Genomic DNA, 19,032 nt, shown 5'->3' with positions numbered 1-19,032 from the left:
TACAATAAATGTCGAATAATTAGGTACATTAGTTCAAAAAGTATATCCTTTTAATCGCTATGCACGAGTTAATGCTTCATTTAAAACGTGAAGTTAGACGATTTATATTTCCGTTAAAAAAGAAAATCTCTTCGTGCATAAACGATGATATTGCGAGATATAAAGTGAATGACAGAGAAATTCGAATACGTCATTACTTGTAGCGAACTAGTAATAGTAGTAGTGATCTTGGTGTATATCACGACGAATCGCGACAAGTTCTCGAATAAATCGAAGCGCATCGGAGTTGTACCGCTCGGCCATTCCATTTCGGGTTCTCGTTGACGTCTCGTTATTGCGATTACATTCCCGTTAGCTCGACGTAATCTATATCGACGACCTCGTTTCGAGCTGCCATGCACGCTTTTAACTCGTTTACCTCGTTGATATCTAGATAGATACATTTTGCGTCTATGCGTGCGTACGTACGTACGTACGTACGAACGAACGAACGAACGAACGAACGAACGTACCTATCCTACGTGGATAGAACTGTCGTGTAGTTATGGTATATATACATAACGTATATATATATATGTAAAGTATGTAGAGAAACGCAGAGAGAGAGAGAGAGAGAGAGTGAGAGATGTATCTCGGACGAAATGTCGACCGAACGAACGAACGAACGAACGAACGTACGAACGCAAACACGGATTTTTGCAATGCCAGGTTGCTTTGCCGTGAGTTTGTCCCGAGCGTACTACTCGCATCCATTAGTATATGAAAAATATCCCTCTCGTTCGCTATTTTTTTTTTTTTTTACTTTCTTTTTTTTTCTTTTCTTTTTTCTTGTTTTTTTTTTCTATTCCTTTTTATTTTTCGTTTATTTTTTTTTCTTTTTAAATCTCGCGCATCTAATGTTGTCGTCACCAGCGATGAGAGAATATTTTTTTCTTTTTTTTTTTTTTTTGGTTTTAAAAGATAATATTCGCATTTGTGTCGGTAATACTTACAGTAAATGTTGAGCTTCAATGTATCCTCAGCGTATCCACCGCTAACTTTATTATTCTCCGCTCTGCAGGTCAACACTTTATTGTGATCGAAGAGTGTTGGTTTGAAAGTGAACACGGAACTCGTCATGTTTCCATCGGCTGATACCTGATTGAGATAAGAATATTTTTTTTTTGTAATTAAAATATTCGGTAAAAATACGTTCACTCAATTTGGTCATCTTAGACTTGCATGAAGGGTAACATAATTTTTTATTTAATTTAAAATATCATACATCACTTTCGTCTAATAAGCTTTTGCAATTATTAATTTATTTCGTTAATCTTAAACAATTAACAATTATAAGCGGATGATGCGATAAAATAATATTCTGATATATTTCTATTCACTTAACCCTTTGCGCACAAGTTTGATTACTCTTGTCAATATTGTTTGTAATTTGTGGTCATTAAATAATATAGAAACAGTAGGGGGCTAAAATATATTTACTAATTAATTATCATTGTTTATGAAATATTAATTAAACTTTGTAATAAATAAATACACATCGCGTAAGCTTGTATGAGTTTTAATCGAAGTTACGTTGATGATTTACATTGAACTCACTCGTATAACGTTATTCGTTCGCAATGGAGTAAATAGTAGAACACTGCGGTACTCTGTTGTCGGACTTTTTAAAAAATTGTATGCTGTACTCAAATAAAAAAAGATTTCATTCATTAGTCGCGAAAGTATTAAATGTAATCGAGGTCGTATCAATAATCTGTAAAAAGAGTTGGCAGGTAACAAGAAAGGGTTGAGAAAAGGAAAAGAAAAGAAAGGAAATCAAAGGGGGGAGAAAAGGAAAAGAAAAGAAAGGAAATCAAAGGGGGGAGAAAAAGAAAAAAAAAGGGAAGGTATAAGAAAGGGTCGTAGAGATGAGATTATACGTTGACATACGCACGAACAAAGTCGAATAATTACTTAGTGAAAGATAACGTTGCGAAGAGAAGTAAGGTAGGATCGGACTTTACACGGCTTATAAAACGGGAGCGTTAATCCGACGATAAGTCTTAATGACCGGACGAAGTTGGCCTAGGTAGTAGGGGCGTTTATCATTCGCTCACTTGCGAATAATTTTCTCGGAAGGAAAGCCATCCTATCCTAGGTCGACTAAACTTCCGAGCTTTTTATTTTTCTTTTTTTCTTTCTAATTGAAGAGAAAAGAGTTCTAATCATATTGTAACGGGACATATAAAAATCACAAAGAAAATCAAAAATAGAGAAAAAAATATTATTAAAAAAGATTGGTGGTTGATTATATTCCTGATTGAAATCTATTTAAAGAATATATCGATTCCCTGTTTGTTGTCTTTCTTACAAATCACTCGAACGAACGTACGAACGAATGAAGGTAGGAACTTACGAAGAAGGAACTAAACGCATGCGCGTTTTCACGGAAGTGAAAACTTATCGATCGAACTCGATCTCCGGCATCTATCGAACCGAATCGAGCTTTTACAACAACTCGCGGGATAGGAATTTCAGGACGAAATTGAAGCGAAATTCGCGCGTACGACCGGCCATAAATCGAGAAAGTCGAATCACCTGGCGTTGCTGCCAACTATGCGGCCACGTTTCGTTCTAGCTCACTATCGATGGTGAACGTGCCATCAGTATAACTCGCTGTCGCTATCAACTTGTTTCCCCAACACTTGGATATTATGAGGCTTTACTACTGGGTACGGTTCGAGTCAACGCGTATGTTCCCGTTTGGTTCCTCTGCGTTATATTCAATTCAAAATTCTTAACATTTTGTAATATTTTAAATACGTGAGAAAAAGAAGAACAAAAATATTTTAACATATCGTTCCCATCGATCTCGGTTAAGTTACGCTATGTTTAAAAATGATATGTTGTGTGTGACGGTTTTTTTTCTTTTTGTATTTTTCTATTTACTTAAGTATGCCACGATCAAAGAACTGTCTCGGCTTTCGAGACGTTAACGGTACTACACCCAAAGCAATAGAAAAGAAGACGAAGAAGAAGAAGACAAATGGAGAAGGATAGATCGCGAAAGCATCGTTTCTATCCGCGGTAATTGCAACATGGCGTGTTGTAGGGAACCCTTAATGGCGACGATGCAAATACCGATACCCGACCGCTAATGTCTGTGATTTCGCGAAGAACGATCGAGGGTGGGATTCATGTTTCCTTCGTGTTCGTCGACCGATGTTGTTTTTTGGCCCCGATGTTTTTTTTTTGATCGTGTACTCAAACCCCTTGCCCGCTCTTACCCCTGCCTTCGCACATTCGAACTTTGGCCCTATATTCGAACTTCCCCTTTTTCGCATTTGGCCCTCCCCTCCCACCTATTCTCCCTCGTACTACCGTCCGGAATGTTCGTAAGGAGAAAATGATGACGAGCCCGTTGGATGTGGGTCGTAACCTTTCTTTCACGGCTCGGAAATGTTTTACGCCAAAACGTGTGGGCTCTCTTTACTCTCTTCGTTTTCTACTCTTCTACATATATCCCATACTATACCAGGTTTTGATGTGAAATAAAAATGAAAGGGTACCTACCAACCTACTCGTCTCAAGGATAAGAGGAAAAGGAAGAGGAGAGTGGTGGAGGGCTAATAACTCGAAGACGTTGGTTCGCTTCAGAGTTAAAATAAAAGGAGATAAAATGAAAGAAAAAAAGGAAATAATAAAAAGAAGAAAAAAAATCTGCTCACCTTTTCCGTATAGTTATCCATTTTTTGCCCGTCCAAGTACCAATATAGTTTAGCTGGTGGCCTTGAACCGACAGTTATACAACTAATGTTGTATTTTCTATCGGCGCTGATTGTTGTTTGCTCGTTGCTAAGTATATTCACGCTGAGAGGTCTCACTGAAAAATATATAATAGTATTAAAACAAATAATAAAATCGATAATCGTAAGAAATCGTTATTCTCTTAGATAGAAAATTTTCAACGATGATCGAAAAACAAGTGTGATGTAAGAAGAAAAAAGTAAGGGGTAGGAGTATAAAAGAGCCTGGTGCGCCCCGAACTTTACCGAACTTGCCGAAACTTCGTTTTCTTCGTTAATGTGTTTTAAACGAGTAACACCAGCATCGGTAGACAGCAAACAAGCGTGACGTATCGCCACAAAAACCTACCAGCCCTCTCTTTCTTTCTTCCTCTCGTTTCATATAACATTAAGAAAAGAATGCGAGTTTTTCGAGACTGGCAAAGGACTATCGAATTGTTATTCGTTACATTTTACCATCAATTTTTCACCTAACTTTTTTCAACGACTATGACGACGACAAACAAATTCACATTACGCGAGCATAACTAATAAAGAAATATTTGCCAAGGATCAAGATTGATAACGTTATGAACAAAATAGAGGTAGGGTATGTATACATGTAGAACGAACAGATGGATACGGTATAGTAAGTTTGGCAAAGTTTTTTTCTTCTTGATTTTTTTTTCTTCTTTATTTTTTTTTTCTTTTTTTTTGCATAGGCGAATTGACTTCTCCTATCGGTGGTTTTCCATCGAATTTAATCGCAAACAGAACGGAAAAAGGAACATCTTTCTTCGTAAGAAGGGTGAAAAAGTCTTTGGGTGAGGGGGAAGGGGAGGTGGAAAAGGTGGTAACTCTACGAAAGAAGACAGACAGAGGGAAAAGAAGGATTTTCCATTCAAGCAGCGTTGAAGTTAGCGCGTTGGAAAAGGATGAGAAAGAAAGAAAGATCAAGGAAAGAGACAAATAGAGAGAAAGAGACAGAGAGAGGGGTGATGGGGGGTAGGTGGGGGAGTGAAAGGTGAAACGTGGTAGAAGAGAACTCGGAATTAAACTTTCAGGACTCCGAACTTTTGACACCAATGAAAAATTTTCTACTACTTCGTCCTATCCTCCATAGCTCTGGTGGTCTTCTTCTATCCTTCGTTGACAGCTTCCACCTTCGAGTCCGTTCCCTTAATCTACTTCCTATTACTTTTTGTTCATCATAACAACGCGCTCGCATATTACACGATTATAATTGGTATAATTCTATCTATAATATAATAATATTGAGAAATATATAGGTGGAATATAATTATGGAACATTTCACGTCTGTTTAATGCAAATACAATTTTTGTGATTTCGTTTATAGGGTAATTACAATTTGCATTATAGGATGGTATAAAATATCTGTTCATATTTTTAATCAACTCATTTGATTTATACGAAATGATAAAAGAGAGGAGATTCTAATTAATAATAATAAATATATTGAATATATACATATAAATATAAAGTCTTTTATTTCTACTTAATTGTAAGCATATTAAATCGAGTAATTTTGCAATTCATAAATACACGCACACAGTGAAGTTTAGTATTTCAAAAATATATATATTCTATAAAATTCATTTTAGTAATATTCTTTGAATTTTGAAAGTTTGAATACATTTATCATTTGACATATGTCTATGATAACGAATAATATTTAAAGTAAATAACGTGTAGCATCAATGTGAACGTCTTTTTTTTCGACAAAATTGAATAGCTATGAACTACCTGTAGGATCGTGGAATAACGCGTCATTAAAAGTTTACTAAAAAAGTTCGATTGATCGATGGTTGATTGAATAACGCGTTTGGTACAAGGTACCTATATCTACATTTATTTTCAGTACTCTCTTTGCTTGGACATCGATGATGAATGGGGGTTGGAACGACGGAGAAAAATATGCGTAGGCGTCCATTAAAGTCTTCATGTTGGTCACCGGATAGATATATGTATGTATATAGGTTGGTAGTTATAATGGATGTTCGATAGATGATACCGTCAATGTAAGGTTTCTTTAGAAACTTAAAACTTCTAATCCATAACTACTGTACAATTCGCGAGAAAGGATAATCCAGGTTTTTTTTCTTCTATTTCTTTTTCCTTTTTTTCATACTTCCTTTCTGCAGGATAATAATAAAATAAGTTTATCTTTTTTCTCGAGAGAAAGACCAAGACGACGATAATACGCAATCCCTGGAAGCAACAAAAATTTTTATTCTTATAATCGCAGTGTTACCTTTTTGACAACGAAAGGAGAAGTTTTAATTGAAACGTTTTCACGAAAAAAAAGAAAAAAAAATCAGAATCAACGTGAAATTATCCCCAAACAAAACGGTCTATGTCAAAAATTCCTGTTCCTCCGGGGCAAAATTGGGAACGGTTCGATAGAATCCCGATGAGTTCGTGCGAGAGGAGAACAAAAAAAGAAATGAAGAAGAGGACGGAGAAAAGAGAGGCAAAACGATTGGAATAAAAAAAAAAAAAAGGAAAATATCTAACGAGAGATCCATGGAGGAAAAGTAAAAATGGTTTAAAGACCGTTGAGACAAGTGAGGAGTAAAGAGAGAACGATCGCATGCGGAATAACGAACGAGCTGCCGAGGATAAAGTTATTGCTATTGCAAATTAGAAATACCTACTAACTTTATCCATCTATCTAACAACGACACGTTTGATTTTATGGTAAATTTAGCCAACGTCGTTGCTCTTTCTCTCTCTTTCTTTCTTTCTCTTTCATTTATTTCATTATTATTTTTTCTTTATATTCGCGAAAGAATAAAATAATCTCTGTTGTTAATTATTGAAAGTTTGGTCGTCGAGAAAGAAAAGAAAAGAAAAGAAACAAAAATATAAATTTGGAGATTATTTAATTAATAATTAATATTTACTACCCGTACTGTGCAACATTTTGTTCTTTACATCTTTCATGGTAAAACAAACAATTTAGCTCTATATTTGTTTGGACTTTTCAACAAATTGTATGGGCATTAATTTGTTTATTATTTTTGCGTACTTTTTTTTATTTGTTTTTTTTTCTTTTTTTTTTTTAGATATAGTGACGTTAATTAAAAACAATATACATTACAAAAATGCGTAGATTTCAAATGACGAAAGCTTTGCAAAATACTAACAAAAGAAGGGATTAAGGATAGTTGAGCAAAAAAGTAAACAGAAAAAAATGTAACATCATTTTACATATTATACGAGTAGTAGTACTTTATATTCTTTTCTACTTTCTACTCACGCATCTCATTCTTCTTTTACGATAGAAGTTATTCCGTAATCCGACCATCTTTTAATCTAAAATATACGTGATTTTTTCCACGTATTCGTTCTATTATAATAATAATAATAATAATAATAATAATAATAATAATAATAATAATAATAATAATAATAATTGTTAGATAGTGCCACGTAGAGAATAAACATTATTAAAAATTTACTTTAAAAAATTTGTTTAAATTAATTCTTACCGAATTTGAAAATTTTTGTTTGAGATGATAATTAAAAAATATATACTTAATTACATTACATATGTTTCTACGTTAAAAACTGAGTTTATATTAAAAGTTAACCAAGCACGCGTACATTCAAAAAAAAAAAAGGGGAAGTTTTTAGTGAAATACCGTATTGGGATTAAACGCAATAAATTTACGATACCAGTTGTAATAATTTTAAAAGGGATGCAAGTATCTTTCATTAAGAGATGCGGATGTAGGGAATCAAGATCGATACCATAATCGAACGAATTTTCGTCGATATCGTTACGCTAAAAGCATTTGGTATATTGAAAAATCAATGGAATTGGACTACAGTAGGAGGAGGAGGAGGAGGAGGAGGAGGAGGAGAAGGAGAAGGAGGATCGTGTTACAAATAAACGAGTACATGAACGATTAGTGTGAGACACGATAGGGAAGAGAAGGAGGAGGAGGAGGAGGAGGAGGATGGTAGAAGAGTGTTATAACGAATAAACACGATACACAAGGCTTTCGTTTCTCATCGCAAATGATAGTGTTAATTTATTTCTTAATTTGCATTCATGGAAAGCTTCTGGAATAGAAGGACAACGTTTAGAGAGAGAATGAGAGAGAAAGAGAGAGAGTAGATTGAGGCGAGAAACATTTGTTGATGGAAAGGTCCTATACGTTAGAATATACATACAAACTAAAGGCCGAATAGGATGGAAAATAGAAATGTAGTTGTTAGTACGTAATACTTGCATATGTATATGTTTACGTAGAGAAAGAGAAAGAGAAAGAGAAAGAGAAACAGAGAAGGAAATAGAAGGAAATAGTAAGGGAGAGAGAGAGAGAGAGAGAGAGAGAGAGAGAGAGAGAGAGAGAGAAATAGAAGCTTATATGTAGCAGCAGGTAGTCGCGCAGTCGACACAGTCTCGTTGCGGGGGTCACAGGAGACTCACTCGACTCCGATGGTAGTCTGAGAGGGTTCTCCTGCCTTACTCAAAAGCACTGTCTCCGGTACACAATCAAGCCCTGCAGCTCGAGGGTCGATGTCTCTTCTCTTGCTCACCCTTTTCGTCTTCTTCCGGTACCCTTTCTTTTAGCTGTCCCCCTCGGTTCACAGTATCTTCTCACCCCTCGTCATAGCTCGTCTTCTTCGTAACATAGCAGCAACAACAGCAGTAGTAGTAGTAGTAATAGTAGTAGAAGCAGTAGCAGCAGTAACAGCAGCAGTAGTAGCAGCAGTAGCAGCAACATCGGGAGCTTTAGCTTGTTGTCGACGTCGTTGTCGTTGTCGTTGTTGTCGTCGTTGTCGTCGTTGTCGTCCTTGTCGACGTCGTTCACGTCATTGCGTGACTCGTTCCCAAGCATTCAGATATACCGCAGCCCGAAGCTCTCTCTCATTCTCTCCTTTCCTCGTTACACAGAACTCCTTGCACCTTTAACTACCATCGCGAGTCATTCCTTCCCTACTTCCAACTTCTTTATCTCTCTTTCCTCCCTCCCTCCCACCCTTTATCACTCATCACCCCGTTCTTTCGCACTCTTCATTTTTTTTCTACTTGTTACACGTACCCTATGCTTCTAACATCTCTTTCTTTTTCCTCCCCTCTTTCCTTCCTTCCTTCCTGCTCTCCAAGCTTCGAGTAGGAAGTGCTTTTTTTTTCTTTCTTTTTTCTCTCTTTCTTTCTCTTTCTCTTCATGAATCGATATTCTCCAAAGAACCAGTCGTAGAAAACGGTCTTTCTTCTTCTATTCTCTCTTCCCCGAGGGTCTTATGATTTTCAATTCCTACCTTAAGCAAAGTACTTTTCGACCATCCCGTCAAGGAGTCTACGGGGAAAGCTTTCGTTCGATTTCGAACTACCAACTTGACAAAGACATCGATGAATCGACAAACGGGGATAGTAGGTAGTCGTTTATTCGATTAACGCTCCGTAAGACATCTCAGAATTTGTAGGGTCGTTTACTTTCGATAACCGTACTTGTCCCTTTCTTCCCTACGACGATTTAACCGAATTGCCGAGGTCAAATAAAATCGCCAAACTACCAACCGACCAACCGACCAACCGACCGACTGAACCTTGGGTTTTAACGAGTTCTCTTTATCTCTTTCTCACACCACTTTTTCTCTCCCTTATCTCTTTTTCTCTCTTATTCATTTATTCTATTTTCACACTTTTCTCGTTTCGTTAAAATCCAGTTCGTGTATGCTTACTTTCGGACCTAGACCACCGTTGTCTAATTTCAACGACCGAATCCATTAGAAGCCAACGGCCTTCTAATTAGTCAGACTCGATTAGGTAGACGCTCAATAAGCCCCAGGTTGGCTTGCTTGGTCTTAGGGTTCGTTTCTTTCATATATATATGTATACATATACAAGTAGGTATAGTGGCCGAGTGTGCGTGAATTCAATCCCAAGGTTGGTCGTGCGTACCCATTCCTCCCTCCTTCTCTTTCTCTTCCAACCACGTTCTCGTTTCTTTTCTTTTCCCTTGCGTACGGTACCGTTTCTCTCGTCCTTTGACCAGCCTCTCTCAAGAGTGAAATTACATAATCCACGTGGTGGTGGCGATGGTAGTATACGTTTACCTTTACCGTCCATCGTTCCTTTCTCTCTCTCTCTCTCTCTCTCTCTCTCTTTCGAATTTACCGTACAGAGATTGTAGGTCGTTCAAGATATTTACCTTGGATTTATATTTCTTTAACATAAATATATTAACACACACACACAGACTTATGGTTATATCATTAAAAAAAAAAAAAATAGAAAGAAATATATGGTAGAATATATGTATAATCACGTATATGCCTAGGAGCTATTTATTTTTTATTATTATTCATTTTTTTGTGTGTCTAGAAATAAAAAAGTGCAATTATAATACATACAACTTTATAAAGCAATGCTCTATATATAAATATATTTTTTTAAACATATTTAATGTAATTAAAAAATGTAAATTTAGCGAAAAATTTAATAGCATTTGAAAAAGTTCAGTTTAAAATGTATATACATATATTCATTATGATTCTTTCATTTCATCTAATGACTTACATACGCGTACGTCAGTTAGTCGAGTTCGTATTTTCTTTCAATTAACATTATTCTGATTATATAGAAATATTGTAGTTAAAAATTAAAAAAAAAAGAATGAAATAAAAAAAAACCAAACAAAAAGAGCATACGATAAAATGCGACGACACGATGAAATGCAATCCACGCGCATAATAATACATCCCTTTATACATATATACATACATACATACATACATGGTGTATGATAACACACATGGATACGTTGCGGCGAAGATTCGATGAACCGTACGATAATAATGATCCGCGATTAACCGCGTTATTTTCGCCATCGTCAGTCGCAGAGCTTTCGATAATTTATTTGGCAACATTACCACTCTCACCCGGTCGTAGTTCGATCGTTCACGAATCAATGGAACGGTTAATTCGTTCGTGTTTTCTATATGAGAAAACACGTCGTTTTACTTTCGAACTCATATCACGAGTAGTTCATAATTTCGAGTGAGTTTCATTCTATATTACGTACGTGTAACTACGATTTGTTGATCATATATCGCAAGTTTGTCCAATATGAGAAAAAAAAATAAGGATAAAAGTATGGGAAAAGGGTTTCTAGGGAGAAAAGAAATTCAGGGCGTATGTTTCCATGGAAAACGTTGTTTATCGTAAGATTCGTTCGCTTTTGTACTTGTATTATATTTTTTTTTTTTATTCCAATCTTTTACTTCTTTTTAGTTTCGGTAGTAGTTGCAGTGATAGCAAAAGGAATGGCATAGATGGTGGTAGAAGAAAAAGAAGAAAAAGAAGAAAAAGAAGAAGAAGAAAGAGGAGAAGAATGAGAAAGCGGAAGAAGAGAAAGAGGAAGAGGAAGAGGAGAAGGAGTATAAAGTCGCGTAGAAATCGTTCTCGTTTGTCGGAGTCGTTCGTAAAAGGCAACAGCTTCGGGCGAAGGAAGAGAGGCGGATGCTGAGGCGAATGTAAGGCGGCATACCGATAATTCTACTGAGTGCTTCGTGGAATTTATGAGGTTTAATCCTTTGCGGAATCCGAGAAGGGAGGGAGGAATGGAGGGAGGAAGGAAGGAAGGAAGGAAGGAAGGAAGAGACGCCAGGGTGGTTCCAGCCAAAGACGAGTGAACATTTCTCTCTCTCTCTTCCTCTGATACTTTCCTTCGGATCTGTTCGTAGATTGGACTTTTCCTCTCTGTATGAGAGGGAGAGAGAAAGAGAGAGTTCAAGTGCAAGGAAAAAGATTTGAAAGGGGCATATCGCGAACTAAGTTTCTTCGGTTTTGAACGATAAAACTGAAGAAACGAGTACGACGCCTTCACACGACTATAATATCTTGAAAATATGTACTTATGAATCTATGTCGATAAAGTATACTTATTTTCTCCATTATTTCAAACGAGAAAACTAAGTAGCGAACTAACTCTTCTTCTTCTCTCTTTTTTCCTCTTTTCCTTCTTATTTTTCTTAAGTTATATTTATTATTATTTCGTGATATAATACATTGGTTTCTTTTTTTTCTTTTTTACTTCAATTTCGATTTCAATAGCAATTTGAATATCGAATATATTGTCGTGATTTTTTTCTTTTCTATTTCTTTATTCATGTTTCTTTTAATCTTTAGTCTTTTTCACATTACTCGATTTTTTACTCTGTTCCACCCCTCCCCACCCCCAAGTATATACACATTATTATGATTTTTATTATTTTATCTATCCTCGTGACCTGTGTTTTATCGTTTTTAAGAGAAAACGACTCGACAGATAGTTTGCGAGGGAGTTTAAAAATAATTGGATATAAAAAGAAAAATAAGCTCTTCGGGTTGCTTCGGCGTGTTTTCCAACGGCTTATGATCCAAGCGTGTAATTATCTTCGGGCGTTTCTTCTAAGAAACACTTTGCGCAAGCCAACCTTTTTAGCTTCGGACTTATGTAGATATTTTTATGACGATACGTGTTTTAAGGTGTTACGCTACGGGCTTTTATGTAAATCTACTCGAGGATAGAAAAGTGACTACGAGAAAGGTGGAAAATTATTTTTACGCGATTTATCGCTTTTAGTTACTTTCATGCTACGCCTTATTTTTCTTCTTCTTCTTTTAGTTAGTTATTTTAAAATTTTCTTTTTTTATAAAAGTCCACATTTAATGCAGGACTTTTCTTTTTTTATCCTAATATCGTACTCTTAATAGAGCAAATATTTATTTTTACTCGTAAACGTCACGGAGATAGCACGAATCCTATTGTGTGAATATACATATGTATTATTATTTTTATTTTTGTTAACACGTTAACACTTTTACAATGAAATCTATGTGTTTTCTTGTTAATCATCCGGGCTTAAGACAAGTATACTTCTATTATCGTTTGATCGGTATATTTACTTGCATGTTTTTTTCATTTTTATGCTCACTAAATATCTGCATATTTATACACACACATATACGTTTAAACCCGTATCTAAAAAGTAGATTGGATCGTTCAAACGTTTGATATCTTTAAATCGATCGTTGCAGCGTATACTCTACAATAGTTACTGCAAAAAAAAAACATGCATATTGATCTATGTATGTATTTTTCACGAGGAAGATATTGTTGCACGGAAAAATACTCATAGAGAACGATGTTGGAATTGTATTTATCTATATGAAAATGTGAAACGCTAACGTGAATCTAACGAGGTAATGTGTAAATAAGTATGCATTGAAGAAAAAATGAACATAATAATTGACTGTGGGAGGCTACACGTTTATTTTTTTCTTCTTTTTTTTTTTTTATGTTGAGATCGAATTGAGAAAGATATATAAATCAAATAAATTTATTCACTTTTATGAGAGTCATTAATATTGTGTCAATGGTATTTATGACAACAGTGAACTAAATAAAAAAATAATTCAACGAATCGATTATATGATTTATAATTTATAATATAAGTAACTGTAATATTTTTATTTTATTATTTAGTCGAGATTTTTTTCAAATTTTTCACATCACATTTCGTATGACTATTTTTTAATTGCATTAATAGAATATTTTTAAATATGAATTATCATCGATACATTGACATATTTAATCAATCTGTTATATTAAAAAAAATACTGTCTTAATCATCTGTAATAATTTTTATTTTATGTTCTTTTTCAATTTCCATTACTTAACTTTGTATTAATAGGTTTATCCCATTAATAAAATTATATTAATATAAAATTAAATTATATTAATAAAATTATATTAATACAATATTAATAATCTCATAAGGGATCTAACGGCATATAATTACGGACATTATTGAATTCATTTCTTTTCAAACAATATGATATTATGAATAAATATTATTATTTTCATTTTTTTTTTTTTTAATTTCTCAACAATTTTTTTTCGTATATTTAAAAAAATTTCATGCTATTGCATTCTTTCTCGCGTCGCTATTTCTCTATTAAATTTATAATGGGAGTTCCCGAGTTGCCAGTCGACATTTCCGCTTAAAGATATTCTCATATTTCAGACAATAGTAAAAAAGAAGACGTAGAAAAAGAAAAGAGAATGGAAAAAAGAAAGCTGGTAGCGACGTAACTTCCGGCATGTCTTCAGATCGTTCTCATTCTTCAGACTTTTCAGTGGAATTTAATAAAAATCTAGGATATCTTTAAGACATAGCTTGAACGAGAGCCTTCTACTTAATATTATTACTAACGAAAATTAAGCAGTTTTGTTTTGTTTTTTATTATTTTTTATTTTTTATTTATTTCTCGCAGCTTTTTCTTTCTTTTCAACATGCAGTCTTTTTCCAAGAAAATTTTCCAGCATTGTTTTTATCAAACTTGTTTAGAATTTTCGTTTCATTTCGTTTATTTATAATCACGTTTTTTGTTTATCTTTTTTCCCTACTATATATTTCGTATTTCCAAGTTTTACGTAGGTAAATATTAATGTAACGTAAAGGATACGCGATATATTTGGTATTTATAAAATCTTTTGAAATAGTACGTACGGAAATAGCCAATGATTTGGTCAAATAATAAATATGCATGGTAAATAAATTCGATTTATAGTCGATCGATTATAAACTATGAACCTTTAGAAGAAAATGTACTTTCTTATTCGAAGAGAAAGAAGCAAGCTTGCCCGAGCGCAATATATTTCGAAAGAATTTATACTACTCTAGCATCTCTTTCGTATTTCTTTCCTTAGAACAACAGAAAAGGTTTCTCTCTCTTCGCATTTTCTTCGTTCAAGTTTTTTCGTTCGATCGCTCGGGTATTCTGACAAACTTGAAGTAAAAAGAAAATAAGAAATAGAGAAGAAGAAGTAGAAGAAGAAGAAAATGTAAAGGAAAAGAAAAAAGAGAAAAAATAAAAAAAACATGAAGAAAAAAAAAGAAAGAAAAAAACTAAAGAAGTGGAGAGGGTTGGAAGTTGGGGGTGAGGGTGGGGGTGGGATGGTTGGTTGACTGAGGACGAAAGAATAAGGGAAGCGCGGTTTGCGTTCGCGGTTACGTCCAACTTAAAATACTTTTTCTTAGGCCAGGTTCCAAGCTTCGTTTGCTTAACAACGCAGATTTTTCTCTTTGACTCGATTCGTAAACGCATTCTCATCCGAAAAGAGAAGAGAAGAGAAGAAGGTCTGTCTCGACGAGATGGTAGAGTATGAACGAAAAGAGTAGAGAAAAAGTGTGGGGAATGAAGGAAAAAGTAAAAAGAAAAGTCACTTTCAGCTGGAGCTTGTTAAACTCGAAGAAACAAACGACACTGCCCAACGAAAATGCTCTCTTTCTATTTCTCTTTCTATTTCTCTTTCTCTATTTTTTATTTCTTTTTTTTCATTTTCCTTCCGTTTTATTTTGTTTACCATTCGTTTTCTTATTTTGTCGTTATATAGTTCCGTCCTCTTCTGTTTCTTACTTACGTTTCAACTGGTCCCGTTGAAGTTCCCTCGGGAGTTAAGCCAAACTCTCCCCCCTTCACTCCATCTCTTACAAGATGGAACGAGGAAAATCATTTGAAATGGCAATTGGAATAACACGAGTGCGTATTTCTTTTTGGGCGAAAAGCGTCTAAATTAGCAACATGAATGTTTCAAATGAAAGAGAGTGGTAGGATCTTGCGTAATCATGTAAATTTATAAGATATCCTAATATATTTCATATGCGAAAATGTGAAAGAGTGAAAGGAAGGAAAGAAGGAAGGAAGGAAGGAAGGAAGGAAGGAAGGAAAGAGGAAAAGAAAGAAAGAAAGAAAGAAGGAGCAGCAGTGACTCTTTAAAAAGAAAAAGGTGGAATAGGATTCAAGCGGGTTGGGCAAAATACGTGTCTCCTTAACAAGCTCCTCCATTCGCATACATATGTATGCAGATGCAAGAAGTGTCGTATAATTTGGATTCGTGAGATAATGAAACCCAAGCTGCTGGTTTCTAAGAAGATACGAGAGAGAGAGAGAGAGAGAGAGAAGTTTGTCTTTAGAAACGACTAAAGTAAAACGAAGAAAAGTATAAGAGAAAACGGTGTTGAAGTTTACTCACGATGCATTTCGATCGCTACCGAGACAGATTCAGGTTGACTGATGTTATTGTTGGAAGCCTGACAGGTGAAGACAGCGTGTAGATCAGCTCTCGAGAGATCGGTCACGACTAAAGTATTTCGACGAAGGTCTGGAAATTCTCCTCTCATGTCTTTAGAATCTAATAAGGTTTCTCCTCGCCACCATTTAACCGTAGGTTCTGGACGACCTGAAAACAACAAGAAACAAATTTTCTTATTTAAAAATCTATATATCATAAATGATATATAGATACCTAAAGGTATTTGACTTATTTTTTTTTCAAGAGAGAAGGTTGGGTTATTATATTAAATTGAAAATAAAAATTAAAAATGAAAGTCACTCGAGCGATGATAAAGAAGGGGGGAATATGGGCTGTTCGTTAACTCATAATTTATAATAATCGTTTGCGTGAGAAAGAACAAATTATCAAGGATGAATATATAGGGGAGGGTTTGGTCGTAACGAAGAGACATGGAACAACGGGGATAAGGTCGAAGGGTCGTACGTCTACAGCCTCATTATCTTTTTCCATGGATCCATTTTCGCTGTTTCTCAGTGACAATGCAAAAGTGGAGTTGGGTAAAACTCGAAGAGTAGCAATAAAAAAAAGAAAGCACGAGCGAAACTTGGTGAATAAGCAGGGGAAGAAAAAAAAAGCAGAAAGAAGAAGTAGAAGAACTCATCCAAGCTTTGTCGTATAATTCCGAAGTGACTCCTTTAGGCAACGTTCATACGAGGTAATAAAAATAAATTCATTATTGTTATTGCCTTCGTCGACGGTTACGCTCGGCCAAATATTAAAATATAACAGGGATAAACTAAAGCCAGAACGAGCTAAAAAAAAAAAACCAGAGCAGAGTCAAAAGAAGATAAAATGAGCCGAAGCAAAGCCAAAGCAGGATGATCGCAGGATGTGTGTGTGTTCTACGACCCGGGCTTGTTCCTTTTCGCCTAATATATTTTAAAAGATTTATCTTAATTGATCAAATTTTTTCTAAAAGGTTTTGAAAAAAAGAAAAAAAGAAGAAATGAAAAAAAAAACCTTTAATAAGACGCAAACGCGATAAAAACGGTCAATCGTATTGCGTCATATTTTCCTATCGTTACTTTTTACCTAACTTATGTTACGATATATCAAGCATAAAGGAAAAATGTATAACGTACCTCCTGTGACTAGACACGTTAACTTCATATTGCCACCTTCTTCATATGGTCCGGTTACTTTCAGTACAGGATTTCCACGTTCGTCTATAATGTTAGGCGTCCGTGGTGGCACTGAAAAAAAAAATAAAGAAAATATAACAATGTTACAATTATTTTGACATATATTTTTTTTTACATATCATAAATGTTCACAATTCAAAGAGTCACAAACTACATATATACAAAATTATACCTTTTTAATTTACTTCGTTTTTAATCTTAATAATAGTGTATTAAAACATTAAAATTAAAATCTAACTTTTTTTCTATTAAAAACATGTTTGACTAGCAATAAATCAGATTTAACATAAATAATAATTAGCGATTTATTTTTATCTGAAATTGTTAGACGAAAAAACAATAATCATGAATAAATTTCGAATGGATTTATTCTCATTGTTTTATATATTTATTGAACGTCAAGTACGGCTTAAGGGAAGCAATATAGTTTCTTCGTTTATTCGTCCAGTAAGAAGCCAAAGAGCGACGGCATTACGACGCGAAAATATTGCCGATCGGGGAACGGAAATGGTAGTATTTTGTGACGTCGGAAGACTCTCAGTAGATTTGTTCGAATATTATACGGCATTACGAAGGAGCAGTGAGATATTTGTCGGTATAATGTGACAACGAGAAACTACGAGGAATCATCGATTTTGTCGCAGCATGTTGGGAGAAACGTTAAATCTTTTTTACATTTCGCATTCTGCGTCGTGATATTTTACCTTCGTAAATTTACCCCCCATTATAAAATATTATTCAGGATTTTGTCGTTTTTGTTTTCTTTTTTTTCCCACTTTATCCTCTATTGTAAAAGTCGAATATTGTCGGAATGAGAACACGAATCTAGAGTAAACTAAGATATTATAATGATACTAGAGTAATTATTTCGTCGAAGCTAAAAGCTTTAGTTAGATAAAAACGTACAGAAAGATATTCGTAATACCGTTGTAAACGCGATCATACACGTGCGACCTTGTGTAAAGAAAATAGGAAGGTAGGTACAAATTCCGTTCGTAAACACAATGCAAAGCGTTCCGAGTTTCTCTTTAAAAGCGACGTGAAAAATAAGAGAGAGGCAAACAAAAAATCAAAGGAGTAGAGCGGGGAATTATGCTCAGTCGAGAACTACTACGTTTAATCGGCTTAGTAATTCGCCATTGCTACGAAGAGAGACCGTTTTACCATTGAATTGAATTGAAAATTAACAAACAAAGTTACGAAGAATAGAGAGAATTGACGTAAGCTTTGATGGATGATCGTTCGGATTGTAATCGTGTCGGATTGAAATAGACGAGTTTTTGAATTTAGAAATTACAAACGAAAATACAATAAACTAGTGTAATGCTTTGCTTTGGAGAATTAAAAGGGTTTTATCGTTATCGAATAAAGCATTAAATTCAACGATTTTCGAAAGACCCAGTAGTATAATGTTATATTGGAAATAGGTTTGCTAATTATCGAATCGATAAACTTCTGATATCTGTGTCGTTTGAAAGCTCCAATGTAAACGGTTTTATCGAAACTGTTGAGATCAAATAGTTCATAAAAGATAAGAAACTACTATAGTTTAATCGTGAAAATTTAAACCTATTTTCTGGGTTAATATTGCGAAATTAGTAAAGCATTTGAAAAGAACTGTGTTTATTTTCGTTTTTAACATATGTCTGTCAATTAGAACGAAATTTTCTACGATAAATAAACGACTTTACAATTTATAGACAGGAATATAATAAAGAGAGTTGCTAACTTCTTTTTTTTTCTCTTTTTATTATTCTTTGAAAGACTTTAAGGTAGAGATCGTGTTGGTATCATAAGAGCCATTTAGCCGGGCAAAAAATTACCTTCCCGTTATCCGTAATATCCGATCTAACGATACGAGAACAAAATTGAGAGAGAGAGAGAGAAAACGATAACTGAAAGAAAGCGTTATCGTTTACTTTTCCATCAATTTTTCTTCTTTTCTCCTTTGATCCAGCACTACG

The 19,032-nt window shown here is 34.6% G+C and overlaps 1 protein-coding gene across 4 annotated transcripts in view; it reads right to left on the bottom strand.

The window, feature by feature from the left end:
* Nucleotides 1-19,032, bottom strand: part of LOC107074662 (neural cell adhesion molecule 2) — a 206,363-nt gene that overhangs the window by 14,018 nt on the left and 173,313 nt on the right. For all 4 annotated transcript variants that reach the window (XM_015336309.2, XM_015336312.2, XM_015336313.2 and 1 more), the window contains 4 exons: nt 17,009-17,119; nt 15,825-16,031; nt 3,708-3,862; nt 993-1,137 (listed from right to left, as the gene is read on the bottom strand). In XM_015336309.2, the coding sequence (XP_015191795.1) occupies nt 993-1,137; nt 3,708-3,862; nt 15,825-16,031; nt 17,009-17,119 (618 nt within the window). The remainder of the gene's footprint in view (nt 1-992; nt 1,138-3,707; nt 3,863-15,824; nt 16,032-17,008; nt 17,120-19,032) is intronic.

Source organism: Polistes dominula, unplaced genomic scaffold, assembly GCF_049000335.1.
Source record: "Polistes dominula isolate Pdom_NZ unplaced genomic scaffold, Pdom_raw_medaka contig_82, whole genome shotgun sequence".
NCBI lineage: Eukaryota > Metazoa > Arthropoda > Insecta > Hymenoptera > Vespidae > Polistes > Polistes dominula.
This window is presented reverse-complemented; position numbering and strand designations above follow the sequence as displayed.